This window comes from Trachurus trachurus (genome assembly GCF_905171665.1).
Source record: "Trachurus trachurus genome assembly, chromosome: 20".
Lineage (NCBI taxonomy): Eukaryota > Metazoa > Chordata > Actinopteri > Carangiformes > Carangidae > Trachurus > Trachurus trachurus.
Genome location: NC_139911.1, coordinates 24,112,746 through 24,135,445, shown reverse-complemented (window position 1 = coordinate 24,135,445; position 22,700 = coordinate 24,112,746). Strand labels below are relative to the sequence as shown.

Sequence of the window (22,700 nt, the reverse complement as noted above, 5' to 3'; positions counted from 1 at the left end):
TCTGGTCCCCAACCGTCTCCCAATGAAAACACCATTGACAACACAGGCAGCCAAGCTGAATAAAGCTCTGCTTCTATGATGTAGGAGGCAGTTTGTTGTGTATTTAGTTTGGCCGGCAAGTGTTCATGCAGAGTCCTGTTTAAATATAACTGATCCTAGGTACACAATGGTGTTACCCTGACATCTGTGTGCAGGTCTGATGCCTGACTGTGCAGCCAGTGGACAGTGTGTAGGTATTATCAGGCCACTGAGCAATTAACCACTGACTTAATGTTTCTATTTGTTATTGGCTGATTCTAGACAAATCTGCTGTTGTCTTTAATAACCTTCAGTGATGACATAGCTAAAGACTTAGAAGTTTAAGTTGGTATCATACTGTAGCATCAGTAGCATGACAACATAATACCTTCTGGTGATTGTTACAAAACTATTAAGCACCATCCAGAGCCACGCAGAGTCTTCAATTCACTTTTTAGGTGGAAGTCTCCTTTAATGTGCCTCACATTCCAGAGAGAGGGGGAGGTGTGTTTGTTGACACATGCTAACCACACACACACACACACACACACACACACACACACACACACACACACACACACACACACACACACACACACACACACACACACACACACACACACACACACACACACACACACACACACACACACACACACACACACTCATAACCAGATGTTGTTACCTGAGAAAGTGGAGCCAATCTGTGTGTGTTGGGGGAGGGGAGGCTGAACAGGGGTGCATGCTCTTCCTGACTGCCCCCCCTCCACCCGTCTCTGCAGAGGAAGGAGGTGTGCGCGGAGGAAAACATTCGTCTTCAAACTGTTTATGGATCTGTCACATGAGAGATTTTTCTGTCGCCGTCTGGGTCTCGGTGTCTTTAAGTTTACAAACTGTGTCATGTGATCAGTTTTTTATTCTCCCTCTTTATGTGGGTAAAACAGTGCATGCGCATCCACTATGTGTGTCCAGGTGCAGAACAAAAAGCGAAATGAGGTGAAAGAGGAAAAAATGTAACAAAAATGTACAAAATGTGGATACAACAAATAGGGAGAAAGGAAAACCTCAATCAAAATAGGAATGTCAAATATATGGTACAATATAGAATGCAAATATAAGTACTCTCAATCAAGAGAAAAGAAGTCAATGTTATATATAGAAATGCTAAAAGAAAAGTTATTCTACCAAAAATAAAGGTAATATACCAGGACAAATAGATACCTTGGCATAAATACAGAGCCATAACAGAGGGACAATGCACTATTTACAGGAAGTGTCTAACATCAAATGATTCATTGAGACCCCTAGGCCCTAGCCACTGTATCCAAAGTGGAAATCCAAAAAGTTTCCCTTTCAAGGAGTCGCAAGTTAATGTCACCTCCCCTGGGTGGCAGTTTAACGTATACTTCAAGGATGAAATGTTATGATGAGGCTGATGAAAATGCAAGAAAATCTATATGTTTCAGATTCAAATTCAGACAACTTAATTTATCCCAACAATGGGTGTCGTTTGTAGCCCGTTTCATGTCAAAGGCACAGATCAACAAACAAGTGAAGAACAGCACAGTGAAAATAACAAAGATGGCAATGAGTAAAGTAAATACATAGAAGACAAAGTGTGGTGAGGTCAGCTGATGATGTTCTCTGCCTTCCCTTTCACCTGTTTCCCCCAGAGGGAACACAAGTCTTCTGTCTGACTCCAGCCGTCTTGGAGCTGACCTAAATGTTATATAGTCTGGGAAACTGAGACCCAAAGACCCAACGACCCTCCTCCCACAAACACATGTGTTTTTAGTAGCCCAGATAGATGGACCACCAGACCATGGGTCAACTGGTCAGAGGGTCACCAAATGGAAAAACCAGGCAAGCTTGCAATGTAGTGGCAATAAGTATTTGGTAGTATGACTGTTTCTTATACAGGAAAAGTGACAGCAGAAACTGTGGTTATCAGTACGGTGTGAATGTTAAAGGGACAGTTCAACATTTTGGCAAATTTTGCCATTATCTCTATAGTCATGGGGTTAGGGTCATCACCTTTAATTATCAGTGCATGTTGTTTTGAGACGTGCGGGGCAGAGACGTGAGCTGCTCAGCGAACACAATGGAGGTGAACGGTACAGGTCCCCTGTCCCTCATCAAACTCATCAAATGCACAATCCAACAACTCCAAAACACTCTGGTGGACAAGTTGTGACCTGCACATTCACCACGCTTTGAAATAATAATGTAACATTACGAGACAGAGTTGTTTTCGAGGCAAATTTAAAACCGGAACTACATTCCAGACATGACTGCTGGGCGGAGTGATTTCAAAAGCGCAAGTAGTTCTGAGTATTTGCTTCATGTGTCGTAATGTTACATAATTATACAAAGGGTGGTGAATGTACAGGTCACAACTTCTCCACAAGAGTGTTTTGGATAGGGCTGACCCAAAAAATTTGAAGCTTCGAAGCTTCGTTCGTTGCCATGGTAATCGATCATGAAGTCCTTGATCGACTTTTTTCTTCTCTCTTTTCCTTTTTGACACCGGTTCTCATCGGCAATTGTTACATTAAAATGAGTAGGCTACTTGGCATCCTGGAAACCTGCCTGATTTTGAAGATATGCGGTGTTTGTTTGCTATTAAAACTTAATTTAAAACTCAAAACCCACCTGTTCAAAATGGCTTATCCACTCCACCACCCCTCACTCTAACATTCCCCTTTATTCTGCACAGTTTTATTTATTTGTTCCTTTTATTTATTCATTCTTACTGATGTTTTTAATGTTGTTTATTCTGTGTTTTTGTGTTTTTGTGTTGTTTATTGATGATTTTAATTGCTGTAAAGTGTCCTTGAGTGGCGTGAAAGGCGCTTTCTAAATAAAATGATGAACCTACTGCGACTATAGGGATTATGGCAATAGGGAAATTTGCCAAAATGTTGAACTCTCCCTTTGAACATGTTGTCCCAAACATGAAAACACACAAACTAGAGTCTCCTGTCGTCCTCTCATAAAACTACAACCCACATTCCAGACCTGACCAGGGATCAGCAGAGCTCTCTTCACAGACCCAGATCTGAGTGAAACGTAAAATGAAATATCTGACTGTTCTCTCACATTTGTTATGTTTTTATAGAATAACTCAATTCCCAGATTTCTATCATAGGGCCATTTAAAGGGGAACTTTGCAAGATCTGTACCTTCATTTAACAGCTTTGGAGTAATTGTGGTGGTTCAATGACTAGTTCCAGGGAGAATGGAGGCTCTCTGCCTTCCAAGCGTCTCTTGGCTGAAACAACCAACCTTGTAAGATCAGAGCCTCCGACCCGGTGTCCCAGCTCTCGTCTTGTGAGAAATACTACGACACCAACACGCCCCGCAATCTGTAATCTATTATGTATAATTTGATAAATAACGTTAAGAAAAAAACGACCAAAACAAAGAAAAGCGATCAGACCTGCAGAGTTCCACTTTTAAAAAGCCCACAACATACATATGGCTTTGGAGACCTTATATTTCTGCATCCTTCACACAACAGACACCCACAATGTTTTTATAATGTGTTGTGTAGCCCCATTTAGTCTCCATTAGCTTTAGGGAATGTTCATTATGTTGCTTGATCAGTTAACTACTATGAAGACTTGAGGCCTGAAAGGATGTATCATCAAATCCATCTTTGTGTTGTTCCTTTCTGCCATCAGACTTCTATGTTGTCTCATTTAATATTTTATGGTCATGGGCGAGCCGGAGAAGTCCAGGTTCAATAATTCAAGGTTCCATGGAGAATTACTCTTTCTAGTTGACACAAAGGAGAAGATGGGAAACACCCCTGATCAAATGTGCACTGCCCCCCCAGGAACTGTGATTGAGTCATTATTGTAACTATTAGTCATCACGTTGTCCTCCTCTGGTTTTTAATCATCTGTTCAACACCTGCTTCCTCAATTCTTTTAAAGTTAATGTTTATCTCACATCAGCCTGCAAGAGCAACATTCAGCTGATCTCAGACCCCTCCATCACCAACCCCCCACAAAGTTCATTTTATTGTCTCTTTCATCTTCAGTCATTTCATTAAAAGGATAGTTCACCCAAAATTTAAATTGCACTCATTATCTCCTCCCCCTCATGTGGACTAAGGGCTGGGAGAAGTTTCAGAGTCATCCATGGCTTCTCTGAGTTACAGGGGGTCTCGGCGTAGCAGTGCATGTCAATATAACGGTTGCAAATGGATACCACTTTTCTTCGTAACAAAAAGACACACCAAAAAACATCCAAATACCTCCATGCTGCTCGTATGTAATGTCCGTCTTGTATTGAAGCCCCGAAATGCGAAATTGTTCAGGAAAAAATTAAATAAGTCTATATTTCAAGCTTGTTTGCACCGTCCGATTTGCGCTGGTGTCAGTAATCGCACTGGTGTCAGTAATCGCACTGACACCAGTGCAAATCTTGCGAGATTTGGACAGATATAGACTTATTTAATTTTTTTCGGAACAATTTCGCATTTCGGGGCTTCAATACAAGACGGACATTACATACGAGCAGCATGGAGGTATTTGGATGTTTTTTGGTGTGTCTTTTTGTTACGAAGAAAAGTGGTATCCATTTGCAACCGTTATATTGACATGCACTGCTACGCCGAGACCCCCTGTAACTCAGAGAAGCCACGGAGGACTCTGAAACTTCTCCCAGCCCTTAGTCCACATGAGGGTGAGTAGATAATAAGTGAAATTTCAAATTTGAGTGAACTATCCCTTTAAGGTTTATATCACATCAGCCTGCAAGAGCAACGGCTGGTCTCAGACCCCTCCATCACCAACCCACCACAAAGTTCATTTTATTGTCTCTTTCATCTTCAGTCATTTCATTAAAGCAGATATCAGTGGAATGTTTTTGTTAATATAAGTCCTAAATAGTCCTATTTTCCGTCAGCAATCACTTACATGAAGTATTTCAGCCTAAACACGAGTCTCTCCGTCACTCTGCTCTGCTGTAACCCGAGGAGAAAATTTTCCTTGTGGGATACAAGTGTTATCCAATGAGGAGAGAGAACGGCATGAAGGGCTGTGTGTGCAGCCAAGGGATGCGCGTGAATGTGGTGACGTAGCACGAGGACCAATTGATGCCTGACAAGGGCGGGGGCTGCTAACTCATGGTGCGTTCAAAGAAACTCGTACTTTGTGTTTTTCCTTCCTGTGAAGTCATACCAGTTCGATCTGGTACGAGTTCACGGGTCGGAAGTTACGAGTGGCCGTTATAGGGAACTTTCACAGACAACAGGATGGTAAAAACACGAGCTACGGGTTACCTGGAACGCTACCAAGTCGTAGTTGTGACTTGAAGCTGTAACTTACGGTTTCAAAAGCCTGCCTTGAACGCAGCATTAGCCGAAACGGCCGTGAAGCTGATATCTGCTTTAACTCTGAACTAGTTCAGTTCATATATCTCTTTATCTACATTCAGAGAGCGAGGGCCTTGCAGCTTGCAGCTTCAATTATATCATTTTGGGTTTGATACATTGAGGTCAAGTTAATTATCAGAACCATTTGACAAACTCAGGGAATGCAACACGATCAGGCTCAACCCTGGAGCAGAGAGATTCATTCCTGCCAATGTCAGTGTTCATAATGAATAGACAGGGTCAGACACAGCTGTGTTGGGCATTTATCTGTTCACAAAGATCTGGTGGATCTTCTCAGTGACAAATCTGAAAATCAGCATGAGGAGCTGGTCTATGAGATTAAAATAAGAAAGAAAAAAAAGGCTTTCACTCTAAGAAAAAAAAAGGGTCTGCTACTTGTTAAAAGCTGACGTGAAGTCAGAAAATCAGGGTCAGCTCACATCTGGAAGAGTCTGGTGAAGACTGAGCTGAGCTGGTAGGTCCACAGGTGGCATCAGAACCAGCAGCTTTCCTTAACTCAACCCTCTTAAATAAAACCATGACACATTCCTGAGATATCACAGTTTTATTTAGGAGCTCAAGGGACTTCTCACACGAGAGAAACCAGACCTTTCACAGCAGGAAAACAAGGAGTTAAACAGAATTATCCACTACATTTACAGTGATGTGCTTTGCAGTCACAATAGCATTTGGCTAAAGGAGCTATATATAAGGAGAGGCTCATGCTGTTGAGTCTCTGACGTCCACCTTTTGGAAACAGTTTGAATCTAGAAGACGTGACCTTTTGGTTTGTGATCCTCTGTCAGACTCATACTTAGCTTCTCATCATCTCAGGTTGATTGATCCGCTGTGGTTGTAGTACATCACTGTTTCCTGTTTATGGAACACTTGACATGTTGGACTTACTGACAGCAGGTTTTCTGCTGTGTGGTTATGGTTGTGTATTTCTCTCTGCAGTGTTTACACAGTCCAGTTAAATCCACAGTAAACAAAACACTAACACACTCAAAGTCAAGTCAGGTTACAAGTCAAATTGAGAGTAGAAGCAGTTTAATTCACATCTAGTCACCTACAATTCATTATATTTAATCACCAGTTCTCCTGGATCACATCTCATCACAGATTGTATCAGATCAGTTGATTGTACAAGTTTTAGTTGGTCTTTTCTCAGTTATTGGATATTGATGATTATCCAGGTTTGATCTCTGTAAGAATCTATCTGATGTATGTGTGTGTATTGATTTTCTGACTCATGTGTTGATTCATGTGTTCACAGCTTGTGTGCTGCGATATAATGGATTCTCTCTGGTGTATGTCCTCCTGCTGCTGCTGCTGCCGCTGCTGCCTGAGCCTTCCTCCAACACAGGTACCAAACTGATTTAACTTCTCCTCCACCACAGGTACCAAAACTGATCAGTCCTGTCATTTAAAGGGATACGCCAACATTTTTTTTCCGTGTCTTGCCTCACTCCCGAGTCCATGACCAGCAGATAGACACCATCCTTTCGACTGTGTGTGCAGTAACAAGGGAGATATGGGCAGAGCTGGCGCACCGTGAATTAGCTTAGCTCAAACACTGGAAGTGTATAGGTAGTGTTAGCCTGCCTCCTACCCGAGCCAAAATCAGCAGTCAGAAGCTGATTTAATTTTAGCTCTAAACTCTGTAAATATATCACTTTATCCACATTTCAAACATTTTTAGGTGAGAAAGTAGCCGTTGGGCGCTACTCAAGCTAGCCGTTGTGACCAACGCACTTCGGGTTACTTTCACAAAATAAAACACCCGTTGCCCTTTACATACAGAAAACCATGACGATAGAATTTGTGCTTTTACTTTTATTTGAAATAGGAAGCTAACCTAACCGCTAACCGCTCAAGATGCCTTACCGGAGAGTTTTGTCAGCTCTGAGACGAAGATCGGCCTGTCGGTTTCCGTTTAGAGCTGCTGAAGAGTTTCTCTGATGACTTTAGGTGGAGGCAGGCTAACACTACTGATACACTTCCAGTGTTTGAGCTAAGCTAATTAGCGGTACGCCAGCTCTGCCCGTATCTCCCTTGTTATTGCACACACAGTCGAAAGGATGGTGTCTATCTGCTGGTCATGGACTCGGGAGTGAGGCAAGACACGAAAAAAAAAAAGTTGGCCTTTAACCTCTCCTCCACCACAGGTACCCAAACTGATCAGTACTACAGCCATGGCCAAAGGTTTTGAGAATGACACAAATGTTAATTTTCAGTCTGCTGCCTCAGTTTTTATGATGGTGTGACAGTTGATGGTCCTGTCACTATGCCTCCAATAGATCATGCGCCCTGGCTACTTGGCCACAGTGATATCCCTTTGGTTGAATGGTCAGTGCGCATGACTCTTACCCAGGAGACTAGGGTTCAAACCCCGCCCGGGCCCTCGCGCTGGAGCGCCTTGTCACTGCGCGGATACTCGGACCCCCCCACCCCCCTCCCCACACACACACCGCTCCGCCCCCCAATATTTCATTGTTTATTTAGGCTGAAATGTTAATGGTTCCTTTATTGAAGTGTGCGCTGCCGTTATAAGAAAAATGTTTAGCCTATTGACGGGACAATTTAATTCCATGGCATTCCTTCTTTCTTTTTTTTTTGTTTTGCTCTTTTAATAACGAGTGATTTGAGGACGGATCTGTGAGGAAAAATATCACACATGGACAACAGTTTCAGCTGTTTTATTAAAACAAAAAGTGTGTTATTATGAAAAAGTGTGTTACTTTACTGTTCGATTTACGTGGCTCTCTTCGGCTGCTCCGCTCTCCTCCCACATGCCGCTCTGTGCTCCGCTCCGCTCTCCCTCTACATGGCGCTGCGCTCCGCTCCCCCCTCCTCCGTCGGTAAACGAATACTCGAGTACTACTCGGATAGTGACCCTGAACATTCGGATAGTAAAATATGCTACTCGTTGCAGCCCTAAATTAGCCTCGTAAACCAGCCTCTCGCGGAAATGCATTTCATTTCATTTCGACGGAGAGTCTGGCCTCATTCCCCCTGTAAGCGTTTGGGGTGGGCGGGAGCTGGGCGGGAGTAGTAGCATTGACAGACAACCCCATTCAGCCAATCAGCAAGTTGGTGTTGTGACGGGGCGTTGCACCAGTCGGTCCCTGATTGGCCAACGTGCTGTGTCAATCACAGCGGCGACGCTGATTGGCTCGGCCTTCTGAGGGTTTCAGGCCAAACGCTTACAGCGGCAATGAGGCCAGACTCTCCCTCGGAATGAAATGAAATGCATTTCCGCGAGAGGCTGGTTTACGAGGCTAGCCCTAAATGGCAGTTTGCATGAACTCCAGAATATTATGAAGAGTGATCAGATGAATAGGAATTCATATTTACCTAGTCCCTCTTTGCCATGAAAGTGAACTTAAAGAGAGAAGCTCGATTCTTGTGAAGAAGACTTCAGGGTTCCAAAGAAAGTCCAGCAGGCACCATCTACTGAAGTTGATCCAGCTGTGGGATTGGGGGTCAGGAATGGCAGAAGCCACTTGTCTCCAGGACAAACATCAGGGACACACAGATACTCTGTAAAAGGTCCAGGGACTGGACTGCTGAGGACTGGGGTACAGTAGTTTTCTCTGATCATTGGTTGGGACCTCCAGAGAAGAAAAGCTGAGCGCTCCCATCAGTCCTGTGTCAGGCCGACGGTGAAGCATCCTGACGCCATTCATGTGTGTGCAGTGCGCTCACTCACTCAGCCATGAATAAAGAACGGTTGCAATGCATCCTCTGAGAGCAACTTCTCCACCATCAAAGACACTTGATCAACTTGATGTAATTGTCAATAAAAGTCTTTAAAGCAGAAGTAAGTGATCCGGTGGTTTTGTCTAACTTCCTGTCAGCAGATGGAGTTAGCAGTCCCCGCCCTCGTCCCTACGTCACCACATTCACGCGCATCCCTTGGCTGCACACACAGAGAGAACCGCCCCTTTATGCCGTTCTCTCTTCTCATTGGATAAAGGTTGTAGGATACAAGGAAGGTTTTCTCCTCGGCTTACAGCAGAGCAGAGTGACCGACAGGCCCGTGTTTCAGACCAAACACTCTATGTAAGTGATTGCTGTCGGAAGATAGAACTATTTAAGACTTATATTAACACAAACATTCCGCTTACTTCTGCTTTAACTGTTATGAAACGCTTGTAATTATACTCCAGTTACCATAGTAACATCTGAGAAAAGCCAAAAAAAAAAAGAAGAACTGAATCAGCAAACTCTGAAAACCAATTCTTGTGTCATTCTCTAAACCTTCGGCCATGACTGTACTACCTGACCCCTCCTCCTCCTCCACACAGTCAGCTCTGTGTTGAGAGATGAACAACTGGTGTGTAGGAGGTAATAAAGTGAATGGATCATGTGTAGTAGGTGATAGACTGTGTAGAGACATGAACAGACTCATACTGTGACTTCTGCTGAACATCTGGCACAAGCTGCTCTTTATATGTCTGTGTTTCATCAGTGACATCATGATAATTACATGTTATCTGCTGATAGTGTCATTTCCAGACACATACCTAACCTCTGTGTCCCTGTGTGTGTGTGTGGAGGGGTGGTGGGGCACACACAGTAACACACTCTGTAAAGACATGCATTAGCACGCAGTGCAGTGTAGCAGCAGATCTCAGGTGATGACAGGATACTGCTTGTTTCCTGAAGGATCTTCCTGAGGAAACAGAGAGAATAGCGAGGTCATCTCTGGGGGGGAGTCCATCTGCACAGGATATGTGATGACTCACTGTGTAACATCACTTCCTGTGTTTCCCTGTGTTTTTCTGAATGTAAAGGAAACCACAGAGCCACTGTGTTTTATCTGGTACATGAGTAGAGTGTGTGTTTAAATACAGGCTTGTTGATGATGATTTCAGCTGGAATGATCATGTTCATGTTCAAATATGAGAATAATGATGTGAATTTTGTTGTGTCGTGTACCAAACGATCATGTTCCTTCATCTGGAGAATGTGATTTGTAGTCTGGGGGGTCATTTAAAACTATATATTAAAGGAGACATATTCTGCCTCTTTTCCACAAATTAAAATAGTTCCCAGGTGTCTTAAAGGGATAGTTCACTCAAAATTGAAATGTCACTCATTATCTACTCACCCTCATGTGGACTAAGGGCTGGGAGAAGTTTCAGAGTCCTCCGTGGCTTCTCTGAGTTACAGGGGGTCTCGGCGTAGCAGTGTATGTCCATATAACGGTTGCAAATGGATACCAACTGTCTTCGTAACAATAAGATACACCAAAAAACATCCACATACCTCCATGCTGCTCGTATGTAATGTCCGTCTTGTATTGAAGACCCGAAATGCGAAATTGTCCCGAAAAAAATTAAATAAGTCTATATTTCAAGCTTGTTTTGTAGCAGAAGCTTCTCGAAGCTCCTCCTCCTGGTTCGTCAAATGTGGACGAACTGGGAAGAGGACAGACCCTGTTTCGTCCAAATTTGACGAATCGGGAAGAGGAGCTTCCGCTACAAACAAGCTTGAAATATATAGAGTTTTTTTTTTGGCACAATTTCGCATTTCGGGGCTTCAATACAACACGGACATTACATACGAGCAGCATGGAGGTATTTGGATGTTTTTTGGTGTGTCTTTTTGTTACGAAGACAGTTGGTATCCATTTGCAACCGTTATATGGACATGCACTGCTACGCCGAGACCCCCTGTAACTCAGAGAAGCCACGGAGGACTCTGAAACTTCTCCCAGCCCTTAGTCCACATGAGGGGGAGTAAATTTCTACTTTAAAGACATGTCTGTGACATGCTTCAGTTAAAATCCCCCAAGGATCAACCATGACAGCTCTTTTCAGATTCTGAACAGGACTGTTTTGAGAGGATGAAAAGAGTTGAAGCTGAAGTTCTGAAGTTCTGAACTTCAGAGCAGTTGGTTTCAGTGTCTGTCCCTTTAAATACAAATGAACCACTGCTTGCCCCGCCCCTTCTACTGGTACCAGGTAGGGGTGGGGTTATGCAAATTTGAAAACTAGTTACATCATTGTCAGACAACTGAGGGAACAGCTGTAAAATGCAACAAAGAAAAAAAGCAAAGTGACGAGAAGAGAAAGAAAAGTGCTGAACAACTTCAACATTACAGTGCTGCAGTGTCTGTTGTACCTATTTTCCGTTGCTTTGACTGAGATGAAGTGATTCTCCTGACCTCATCAACCTTGTTCACTTAAAAAAAACTTTAACACCAGAGGTTTTCTAATTAAAATCTGGTTTCTGTCTCCTAGGTAACACAAGTCGCTGTGTGACAGTGCTGTGTGTCTCCAGTTTCCTCTTCCTCCTGCTGCAGTGCTTCTTCCAGGTGACCACCGCTACACTGCAGCCTGACTACAACTGTAAGATCCCCCCGTCTCTCTGTTCACTGTCTGTGCACATCTGTCTGTTGAACCGTCTGTTGGCCTGTCTGACTGTCCATGTGTCTGTCTGCAGGTACATCGTGGCAGAAGGCTCTGGGTCAGCTCGGCCTGTTGAGGTAAGAATGACATAATGTGATAACGATACTGGCAGACAGTTGGTCAGTTGGTCATTATTTATTGTTGGATGAACTACACTACCAGTCAAAAGGTTGGACACACCTTCTCATTCAGTGTTTTTCTTTATTTTCATCAGTTTCTACACTGTAGATTCAAACTGAAGACATCAAAACTTTTATATATGCTATACGCTATGAGATAATAACGGAACGTTACGAGACAGAGTTGTTTTCGAGGCAAATCCAGAGAAAAACTGCCTCAGACGGGAACGGGTATCAGCGGTTTTGCATGAATTTACCTCTAAAACAACTCTGTCTCGTAACGTTCCCTTATTATCTCATAGCGTGGTGAATGTGCAGGTCACAACTTGTCCACCAGAGTATTCTGGAGTTGTTGGATTGTGTATTTGATGAGTTTGATGAGGGAAACCAAGAAATCCCATTAGTCTCTGTAATGTAGCTCTGAGTAGCTTGCTGCTCCATTCTAAAAACAGCTTGCACCGACAATTAAAGGTAATGAACTTACTCCTAAAACTATAGGGATTATGGCAATGGGCCAATTTGCCAAAATGTTGAACTATCCCTTTAAGCATGAATCTACAATATAGAAAGCAATATAAATTAAAATAAAGAAAGACCAAAGAATGAGATGGTGTGTCCAAATGTTTGACTGGTACTGTACTGCCATATCATGTTCCAACTAAAAACCCCAAACTAAACCAGAATCTATTTTGAACCTGAACCCTCAGCAGTAGGCGGGCCAGACAAAGCATCCACACAACAGAGATATGCACACACACACACAGCTTGTGACAAAGAGACTACAGATGTGGTTATTGTGTATGTGTGTGTGTGTGGTGCTGACTCAGCCTCTGTTCATGTGTATAATTTCATATGTGTAGGACAACTGTTGTTGATTTGTTGGAGAGTTGAAGCTCCTGTGAGGAACATCAAAGTCTTCACTACTACACCAGTGTGTTAAGTCGTAGAAGTATTTTACCGTCCTTCTGTAACTCATCTGGTGTCAGTTTATGTGATGTAATCTGAAGCAGCTGAGAAGTGACAGGGAGCTGCCTTCACCTCTGCTGCTCCAACCACATAACAACTCATTATCAGACAGCTGAGACAGAATTGTAGTAAATAAAGACATAACAAACAGCAAGTGGGGACACACTGCTGAAATCAGAGCTGTGGTAGCAGTCCTTCTCCACAATGAATCATGACAGCCTCGCTGACTGATCATGTGTGTGTGTGTGTGTGTGTTTGTGTGTGTGTGTGTGTGTGTGTGTGTGTGTGTGTGTGTTTGTGTGTGTGCAGCAGGAGGTTCAGACAGTAGTCTCTCTGTCTGGACTACATGGCTCTGCAAACACCTACACACACCAATAAACACAGTAAGGCACAGAGTGTGTTGGGCTACATGTTCACAGCAGACTCCTGGTTTCCTGATTGTGGTTCAGAGCTGAACCCAGTGCAGCTCAAGTTCAGCGTTTATTTAACTGAGTCAACATGGAACCTTCACACAGCATGCAGGTTGATTTACTGTAGAGCTGCTGTATTAGACTGCATCAAGTTTAACTAGCTCTTCCTAATAGACTGACAACCATCCCTATCACCACATAATATGTTAGGTTTAAAATGTAACACGCTTACTCAGACATTTGAACTTACTTTGTACTGTTCTTTTTATAGTGATGTTAGTTCTTCTTTATTAAAGGGATAGTTCACCCAAAATTGAAATTTCTGGCTTCTCTGAGTTACAGGGGGTCTCGGCGTAGCAGTGCATGTTCATATAACGGTTGCAAATGGATACCAACTGTCTTCGTAACAAAAAGACACACAAAAAACATCCAAATACCTCCATGCTGCTCGTATGTAATGTCCGTCTTGTATTGAAGCCCCGGAATGCGAAATTGTCCCCCAAAAAATTAAACAAGTCTATATTTTACTTCCCGATTCGTCAAATTTGGACGAACCAGGGTCTGTCCTCTTCCCAGTTCATCCAAATTTGACGAACAGGGAAGAGGAGCTTCAAGAAGCTTCCGCTACAAACAAGCTTGAAATATAGACTTATTTAATTTTTTTCGGGACAATTTCGCATTTCGGGCCTTCATTACAAGACAGACATTACATACGAGCAGCATGGAGGTATTTGGATGTTTTTTGGTGTGTCTTTTTGTTACGAAGACAATTGGTATCCATTTACAACCGGTATATGGACATGCACTGCTACGCCGAGACCCCCTGTAATTCAGAGAAGAAAAAATTTCAATTGTGGGTGAACTATCCCTTTAAAGGTACAGACGCTGCATGTAACAGGATAAATAAGCCTCTATGTAAACAAGTGGTCCACCAGCACGAGGCAAAACAATACAGGCGTGACAATATGTTGTCATGGTGATGTGGTATTGTTTACCTGACCCACGTTTTACCGTCTTTCTCTCGTGGAGTAAAATGACATCGGGTTGGTTTGCCGACGGCCGTCTGCCTGACTGCACCTGAATGCAACAACATCAGTGCCGAGAGTATGTGATGTGGGAGGGAACCATCCAGAAGAAATATGACAGCGGTGACTGTCGGCTCAGTGTAGTGTCTCACCTCCAGTCGCTGTAAAAAAGCCACACTGGATATGTGTTGTAGATATCTGTAATTCAGTTTTGCCTCTTGTCAAAAAGAACATTTCAGATATCTGCAACTACGTTCCTCCTATCCACAATTGTGATTTCAGATATCCACAACTACGTTCTTCCTAGGACAAATGACGTCACTTTTGCCGTTCATGTGTATGGGGTTTGTCATTACAGATATCTACAATTCAGTTGCAGATATCCGCTATGTGAATTACAGATATCTGTAACTGAATTACGACTAGTACTAATTCCAGTTTGAGATATCTACAATTTGATTCTGACTAGTCATAATTCCAGTTCAAGATATCTTTAATTCACCTCAATTTAAGATATCTACATGTCCCTTTTCAGATATCTTAAATTAAGTTTTGACTAGGCGAAATGACGTTGTAGATATCTCAAACTGGAATTAGTACTAGTCGTAATTCAGTTACAGATATCTGTAATTCACATAGCGGATATCTGCAACTGAATTGTAGATATCTGTAATGACAAACCCCATACACATGAATGGCAAAAGTGACGTCATTTGTCCTAGGAAGAATGTAGTTGCGGATATCTGAAATGTTCTTTTTGACAAGAGGCAAAACTGAATTACAGATATCTTGAATAAAAAATCCAACTATTCAAAATGTAATTACGACTAGTCAGAAAGCTGTTGTTGATATCTACAATGTTAATTCCGGAGAGTCAAACTTAGCTTTTAAATGTTAAATCCGCTTGCCATAGTCGCTGCTGCTCTGTCTGAACACAGGGACTAACTAACCTGCTGTTCACCTCAACTTCCCCCCCACTGCTCCAGGACCAGCACTCAGAGCTCTCTGCTGCTTTTAGCCACTTGGCCTGATTCAGCAGTTGTTTACATGCTGTTCTTAGCAGCCAGCGCCGGCTTCTCTCTTGAATCAACAGATCGTATTCATCAGAATGTTGGTGCTGCTGTGAATTCACTGCAGAGGGTTGTGATGTTTATTACGACGATACACAGTTCTGTTTGCTAACTGGTGCTGTCTGTTTAACATTCATCAATATAATTAGTCCTCCTTAACCGGGGACAAGGCATGCCAGGGTCGAACGTTAGCTGTTGGAAGTTTGAGAAGGAGTAGAAATGTTGTTGCCATATAACTGTAAATAATGTTTATGTGTTGTCAGAAATGATATTTTCAATGAAAGGTTATTGAAGGTATCTATCCATTAACCTACGTCACTGAGGCTCAGTCAGATCAATGTAGAGCTGTGTCAAGAAAATATCCCCCACACTGTAACACCAGCAGCAGCAGCAGCCTGAACCATGAAACCAGGCAGGATGGATCCATGTTTTCATAACGTTGTAGGAGACTCATCAGACCAGCCAACATTTTTTTACAACCTTCTAATTTTGGTGAGCCGGTGTTAATTGTAGCCTTAGCTTCCTGTTAGCTGACAGCAGTGGAGCTCAGCCTGTAGCCCATCTGCTTCAAGCTTCAACGTGTTGTGTGTGTTCAGAGATTCTTTTCCCCATACCTCTGACCTCTGGCATCACCAAGGCATTTTTGCTATCAAAACTAACGCTCACTGGATATTTTCTCTGTAAACTCTGGAGATGGCTGCGCTTGAAAACCTCAGTAGATCAGCAGATTCTGAAAAACACACACAATCCACACAACCACATTTCTTAGTGTATTTTAAGGCTGCCCTAAAGATTTTCTTGGTCGACCAGTAGTTGTCATTTATGGTGATTAGTCGACTAATCGAAACGTCTGTAACAACATGATCGGTAAAAGTCGCTTTTGAAAAAAAAAAAAGAGGGAGACCTGCAGTGCCTTGTAAAAAACAACAACAAAAAACTGACAGCGAGTGCGTGTCACGACTTCCTGTATCTGGCCCTTCAAATTAAAAGCCCTATAGCCTTTCATATACAGTTCAGTCATATTGATTTTGACATAATTTTGACAAGACACGGCTCCAAATGTTTGTTTTTTTCCCCCTACGACCAATCGACCAATGAAATCTTGGTCGGCTAATGATTTTTTGGTCGACCAGTGCTTGGTCGACTATTTGGGGGCAGCCCTAGTGTATTTGAGCATGTAGAGATATGGCTAACACAATTTGATGGAATAACAGCGTTGCTGCCGTGTGATTGGTCAGAGGATATTTGCACTTACAGTCGAACAGGTGCACCTAATAAAATGTAATTCCTGTATCATTACTCATTATTTATGTATAAAGTCACGGACATACACCAAAGTGTATTTAATGTTGTATAAGAACTAGGAATGCACCAATCCGATCATAAGATCAGATATCGGCCCAGATACTGATTAAATAACTAGATCAGGTGTCACATAATGAGGCTGATACATGATGACGCCAATCAATCCACTTTGATTCTATGGTTGTGACGCATGCTACATCACATGTCAGACGCACACACAGCCTGACGGTAGACAAAACACAACATAACATGGAGCAAGCCAAAAAGTCAGTATTAGAAGTATTTCACGCTTGCAACACGAACCATTTCAAAGGCTACTTGTGATGTCAGCAGAGGAAACGTTGCAAGGGCTGGTGATTGCATTGCAAAACACAATCGGATCAGTATCAGATATATATCGGCCAGTAAAACCAGGTGTCGCATTGAAAAAGTCGGATTTGCTTCATATCTAATAAGTACACAAATGTGAAAATGTAGCTCTTTTATTTTCTTCATATTTCATCGTCACACTACCATGACCCTTCAGGGCCACCATAGGTCCGACCCAACAACTGGCCCGCCCCGACATCTGTCTGAAAGACTCTGTCTCTAATAATATGAAGAAACACACTGAGCTGCTTTTTGTTTCTCTTCTCTGTCTGTTTCAGCCTGACAGGAAGTGATGCGGGCTCAACAGTGAGACAGGTGTTTCCGGATATCGGCGTGCTGTTTGTCAGTCTGCTGACCTGGAGGCTGATCGGGAGACCAAGCGGTGACGCACACACACAGGTAACGCACACACGCACACACATGCAGACACACATGCACTAATGAAGCAGGTGTAACCTTGTTAAGTCATCTCCTCTTGTTTCTTAATGAGATTTATTGTCTATTACTGTGTAACTCAGTAAGCTATTTATTAACTGTAACCTTATTATGGGGCTGCATTAGGGGACACACACAGACACAGAGAAAGACGCACACACACACACAGAGTGTATAATGATTAGGTTTCAGGTTCAGCCTGTTTATTATTCGTACTGTCGGAGTCTGTTTGTTAACATGAAAGCAGATCAGCAGACAGCAGCCTCCTACCCCTCCTCCTCATCACAGCACTGTGTCTTTAATGGGATGCTATCTTAACTGCAACTGGTATTTCTCCTGTTTCCAGTCTCAGCAGGAGGAGGAGCAGGAGCAGGTGGAGGAGCAGGAGCAGGAGGCGATGCATCAGGAGGAGGAGCTGGTGTTTGAGAGGGACTCAGTGCTTGGAGAGGAAGAAGAACAGGAGGAGGAGGAGGAGGAGAAAAGCAGCAGACACAGACTTCTGGTGGAGTTGGAGTTACTGGTTTATAAAAGCAGGCAGATGGTGGGAACCATCACAACGACTGGAGGGAAGGTGCTGCTGACGACTCTACTTGGTCTTGCAGGTAACCAGTAGAGAACTGACACCTCTATCTCCTCTCAGCAGCCTGACAGAAACACTGAGGACAGCTCACTCAGGTCCACGTTACTGAATATCAACCTGTATCTTTCACTCCAGAGTCTATAGTGCCTGAGAGGGAATCTTTTCAGGTCCAGTGGTTCTGATCCTGCAGTTGGTCCAGTGTTAGTTCTGCTCTCAGATGAATCCACAAGAATGAAGCCCGCCTCATTTTTAGCCCAAGACCAATGTTACCCTGGAAACATTGTAATCAGTGACCTGTACTAAGCAGTAGCATCCAGCCGTCCATGTATCCATCCATCCATCCGCCCATCCGTCCATGTATCCATCCATCCATCCATCCATCCATCCATCCATCCATCCATCCATCCATCCATCCATCCATCCATCCATCCATCCATCCATCCATCCGTCCATCCATCCATCCGTCCATGTATCCATCCATCCATTACATCCATCCATCCATCCATCCATCCATCCATCCATCCGTCCATGCATCCATCCATCCATCCATCCATCCATCCATCCATCCATCCATCCATCCATCCATCCATCCATCCGTCCATGTATCCATCCATCCATCCATCCATCAGTCCATCCATCCATCCGTCCATCCATCCGTCCATGTATCCATCCATCCATCCGTCCATCCATCCGTCCATGTATCCATCCATCCATCCATCCACCCATCCATCCATCCATTAGTCCATCCATCCATCCATCCATCAGTCCATCCATCCATCCATCCATCCATCCATCCATCCATCCATCCATCCATCCATCCATCCATCAGTCCATCCATCCATCCATCAGTCCATCCATCCATCCATCCGTCCATCCATCCATCCATCCATCCATCCATCCATCCATCCATCCATCCATCCATCCATCCATCCATCCATCCATCCATCCATCCATCCATCCATCCATCCATCCGTCCATCAGTCCATCAGTCCATGTATCCATCCATCCATCCATCCATCCGTCCATCCATCCGTCCATGTATCCATCCATCCATCCATCCATCCATCCATCCATCCATCCATCCATCCATCCATCCATCCATCCATCCATCCATCCATCCATCCATCCATCCATCCATCCATCCATCCATCCGTCCGTCTGTCCATCCGTCCATCAGTCCATCCGTCCATCCGTCCATCCATCCATCCATCCATCCATCTTTATCCTGCAGTGGGATCAGGTTTCCCAGGCCAAGTCAAGTCAAGTATAGTTGATTTGTCCCAACTTGGGCGATTTGGTTGCAGTAGTAGTATAAACAACAATACATTTATTTCAGCACACATAAAATGAATCACAGCCCTACTATAAAAACAGCAATGCAACCAATGGCAAGTGAAGTATTCAGCCACAGTAAGAGATCATCCTCATCGTCCCTGTTCAACTAGGTTCAGTCCCCTAATGGAAGTGGGGATGAATGGATGTTCTTTTTCACCTTAGGCACACAGCAGATGGTAACCAAACATACTCAGAACTAAGAGGATGGTCACCGTCCAAACAGATACTCCTAACCTTCCTCAATACTTGCATCTTAAAGCAATTCAGTCCAACAAACTGAGTCCCCACAATCTGACTTGCAGATAAGAGCTATAGTCACTCCAGTGATCTCTGGGTCTGTAGGGACTCCTCCCAGTTATATATGCCCAGAAAACCTCCAAAGCAGGGCACACAAGAGAATGCATGAATTTCAGCTCATGACCAATGAGGAGGATTGGAACAGAGATTGACTGGTAAATGGAGACTGTGGTCTGGTACACTGTCCACATCACTGACGCTGCACTGATTTGTCTGTTGTTCTCCTGCTCCATCATCAACTCACTTGTGAGCGAAACCTAGAGTTGAATCTGTCCGCTTGGGGCAGTAACTGACCCTCAGACACTCAGAGTCTTGGAGCTTAGAGCCAGTGCTTCAGAGTTGGAGGTTCTGACTCTCATTCTGGTCCCTTCACACTCTGCTGCAAACTCTCCCAGTGATTTCATGTTCTGATGAAGACACGGTGTTGAATGAAATGAGCAGCATCAGCTGCTGAACATATTCATATAAGGACAGATCCTTCAAATCTAAGAACTAACATGTTGTCTCTGTGACCCCCCCACCCCCCTACCCTCCAGGTATCATGTTCCCCTCTCTCTCCTCCCTCCCTTACCTGCTCTGTTTCCAGGTGTTGTGTACCTGGTGGTCTTGGTCAGGTCAGGTCCCACCCCTTCTCTTCAGGTGTGTGTCCATGATGTCACTGGCCTACTCTGCCTCCCACTTCCTGCTTCTCTACTGCTACCAGCTGCCCTCTCTGCAGGAGGCATGGCCGCCCAATGGCACGTCGGCCAGGTAACACACAACCAGCAGTCCGGTCAAAGCAGTAGCGCCTGGTGGTGACCACCAGGCTGTGGGTGCGAGGTGTTAGCACGGCCTGCATATTAGTCCAGTCATTTTATGAAAAAAGGTTGAACAAATTGCAACAGAAGCAAACTCAACTGATTTTGTATCCTCAACATGTCCTGAATGTGGGGAAAAAAAGCCCAGAAGAATTCCATTAGGGGAAAGTTTTGAAAAAGACCCAAATATAGTCCATTCATACGCCTATTAATTATTTTTCTCACGTGAATAGAGTAAAATTTTTTAACCTTAAGATGAAGATTACTGAGTTGATTACTTACATTAAGACAAACAAAAATGTATTACAAGTTTTTTGAAATTCTTTGTTAACTCATTGAGTGCCGCGCTCCTTTCCAAAGTTTTAGTCAAGTGTACCGGCAATTTAGACCATTTTTGACGATTTTTGTAGAGCCACAGTGTATTCTATATTATTGCCACCAACACAAATTGTGGCTCAATTGAAAGGTTTAACTTAATGCTTCAAATGACCACAAACCGTTTGTTTCTACGTGCCTCTGTTCCTGAGAAAAGTCAAGCTAAACATGGCTGGGTTTCACCAAAATCCCTCCTTTTTTTCTAGAAAAGGAGATAGAGCGTCTTTTATGAAAGCTGCTCTGTTTGTGTCTGTCGCTCTTCTCACACTCGCATTTCTGGATCAAAGGGCTCGTATGAGATAAATATATACAACAATTGTTGTTCTATTCACAAAACCACCATCGGGGGCGGGGGGGGCGCCACTAAACAACAATAACACAGACGCACCGTGCCGTGTCACAGCTTCTCCCCGCGGAACGTGAGGGTCTGTCGGCCACTGCGGCTCGGAAAGACCGGTCCCGCCGGTGGTCGCGGTCCTTCTGTGGTACGGGTCGGTGATGCCGGTCTGCTTTGGCCCAGAGACCATCAGATTTTACCGCGGGAGGACTTTGGGGAGGACACGGTGTTGCTCCAGATGAAGACCGGGCGGACTGTCGGCTGAGAGCTTCCTGTTTCTGCTCCGAGCTGCTGCAGCCTCGCGGGTGAGAGCGGTGAGAGCATCTGCATGCAGAACTCCGTTTGCAGAAGCCGAGTTATGATAAAAAACTTCCAGATCATGAGCTGTCATGTGACTTTGATCGTCATCTATTTCAGTTCTCCTCGTCGTAGAGTCCCCAAATTTACATATAATGTGTATTAAAGTGTCTATTTTCATAATTAAAAAAAAAAGCAAAAAACGTAAAATTACGTTTTTGGCACTCAACGCATGGGAACGAAAAACGAGAAATTACGTGGTTGGCACTCAATGAGTTAAAGAGCAACTAAACCCCTCCGTTTTGGATGACGTGCTCTAAGCTGGAAATTAAAAAAATGCCTTGATTATGGGCGGGACTCCAGGAGCACTCTCCGATCCCCCCCTCCCCCCTGCGCCCCATTCACACCCGCGAAATCACACAAAAGAGAAAAAAAAGTAATAAACACACATGATATAGCGCTAACGAGCTACTAACGAGCGACTCTGACAGCACTAGTAGCGTGGACACTACTAGGAGAGGACGCCGGAGCTGTTAGCAGCCGTTAGCCACAGCAGAGCAGCTTGAGTGCCTAGCAACCGTTAGCGGCAGGCAGCACCCGATGCTGATTGGTCGGGGAGCTGGTGGACGGTGACGAAAGCTGCCTCCAAAACGTCATCTGCCTCCAACTCAGCCAATAGAAAAATTTGATTGTAATAGCCGTGTTTCAACCCATAGAGGGCAGTCACTCTACATTTTTACTAATAAATACAACAAATTGAAATATTTTGACTAAAATGTCAAAAGTTGGACCAGAATCAATCAACAACACTACTTCATACCCAAATACATTTGTTTTCAGCAGAAAAAAGTGGTTTAGGGGTTTAGTTCCTCTTTAACATGAGCAAATTTGCATAAATTCCACCATTTTGACGGCACATGTATACATAAAGGTGCTGTGGTGGTACCAGCTTGAAAATTGGAATGGGTTGACTCCAGAGGTTCATAAAGGGACCTGTGTATTGTCTTGAAATTTCGGACCAAGTCACGGAGTTTACTTTCACTTTCGTCAGCTTACCAACTGTAGCTTTAATGAGCTAGGGTGCTTAGGCTACCATGTAAAACGAGTGCTTCCCACAGCATCGGATTCTTGAAAAATTGCAGTCATCTTGAAATTTAAAGTGT

The 22,700-nt window shown here is 43.7% G+C and overlaps 2 protein-coding genes across 2 annotated transcripts in view; one reads left to right on the top strand and one right to left on the bottom strand.

Annotated features, from left to right (window-relative positions):
• tubb6 (tubulin, beta 6 class V) overlaps positions 1 to 22,700 on the bottom strand; it is a 403,096-nt gene that overhangs the window by 288,823 nt on the left and 91,573 nt on the right. The gene's annotated exons all lie outside the window — the stretch shown is intronic.
• The window catches only part of LOC311003561 (piezo-type mechanosensitive ion channel component 2-like), an 82,366-nt gene that overhangs the window by 5,593 nt on the left and 54,073 nt on the right, over positions 1 to 22,700 (top strand). Inside the window, exons 2-7 of the mRNA XM_083995328.1 lie at positions 6,678 to 6,767; positions 11,653 to 11,760; positions 11,855 to 11,897; positions 17,363 to 17,483; positions 17,905 to 18,121; positions 20,268 to 20,481. Coding sequence (XP_083851454.1) covers positions 6,678 to 6,767; positions 11,653 to 11,760; positions 11,855 to 11,897; positions 17,363 to 17,483; positions 17,905 to 18,121; positions 20,268 to 20,481 — 793 coding nt within the window. The remainder of the gene's footprint in view (positions 1 to 6,677; positions 6,768 to 11,652; positions 11,761 to 11,854; positions 11,898 to 17,362; positions 17,484 to 17,904; positions 18,122 to 20,267; positions 20,482 to 22,700) is intronic.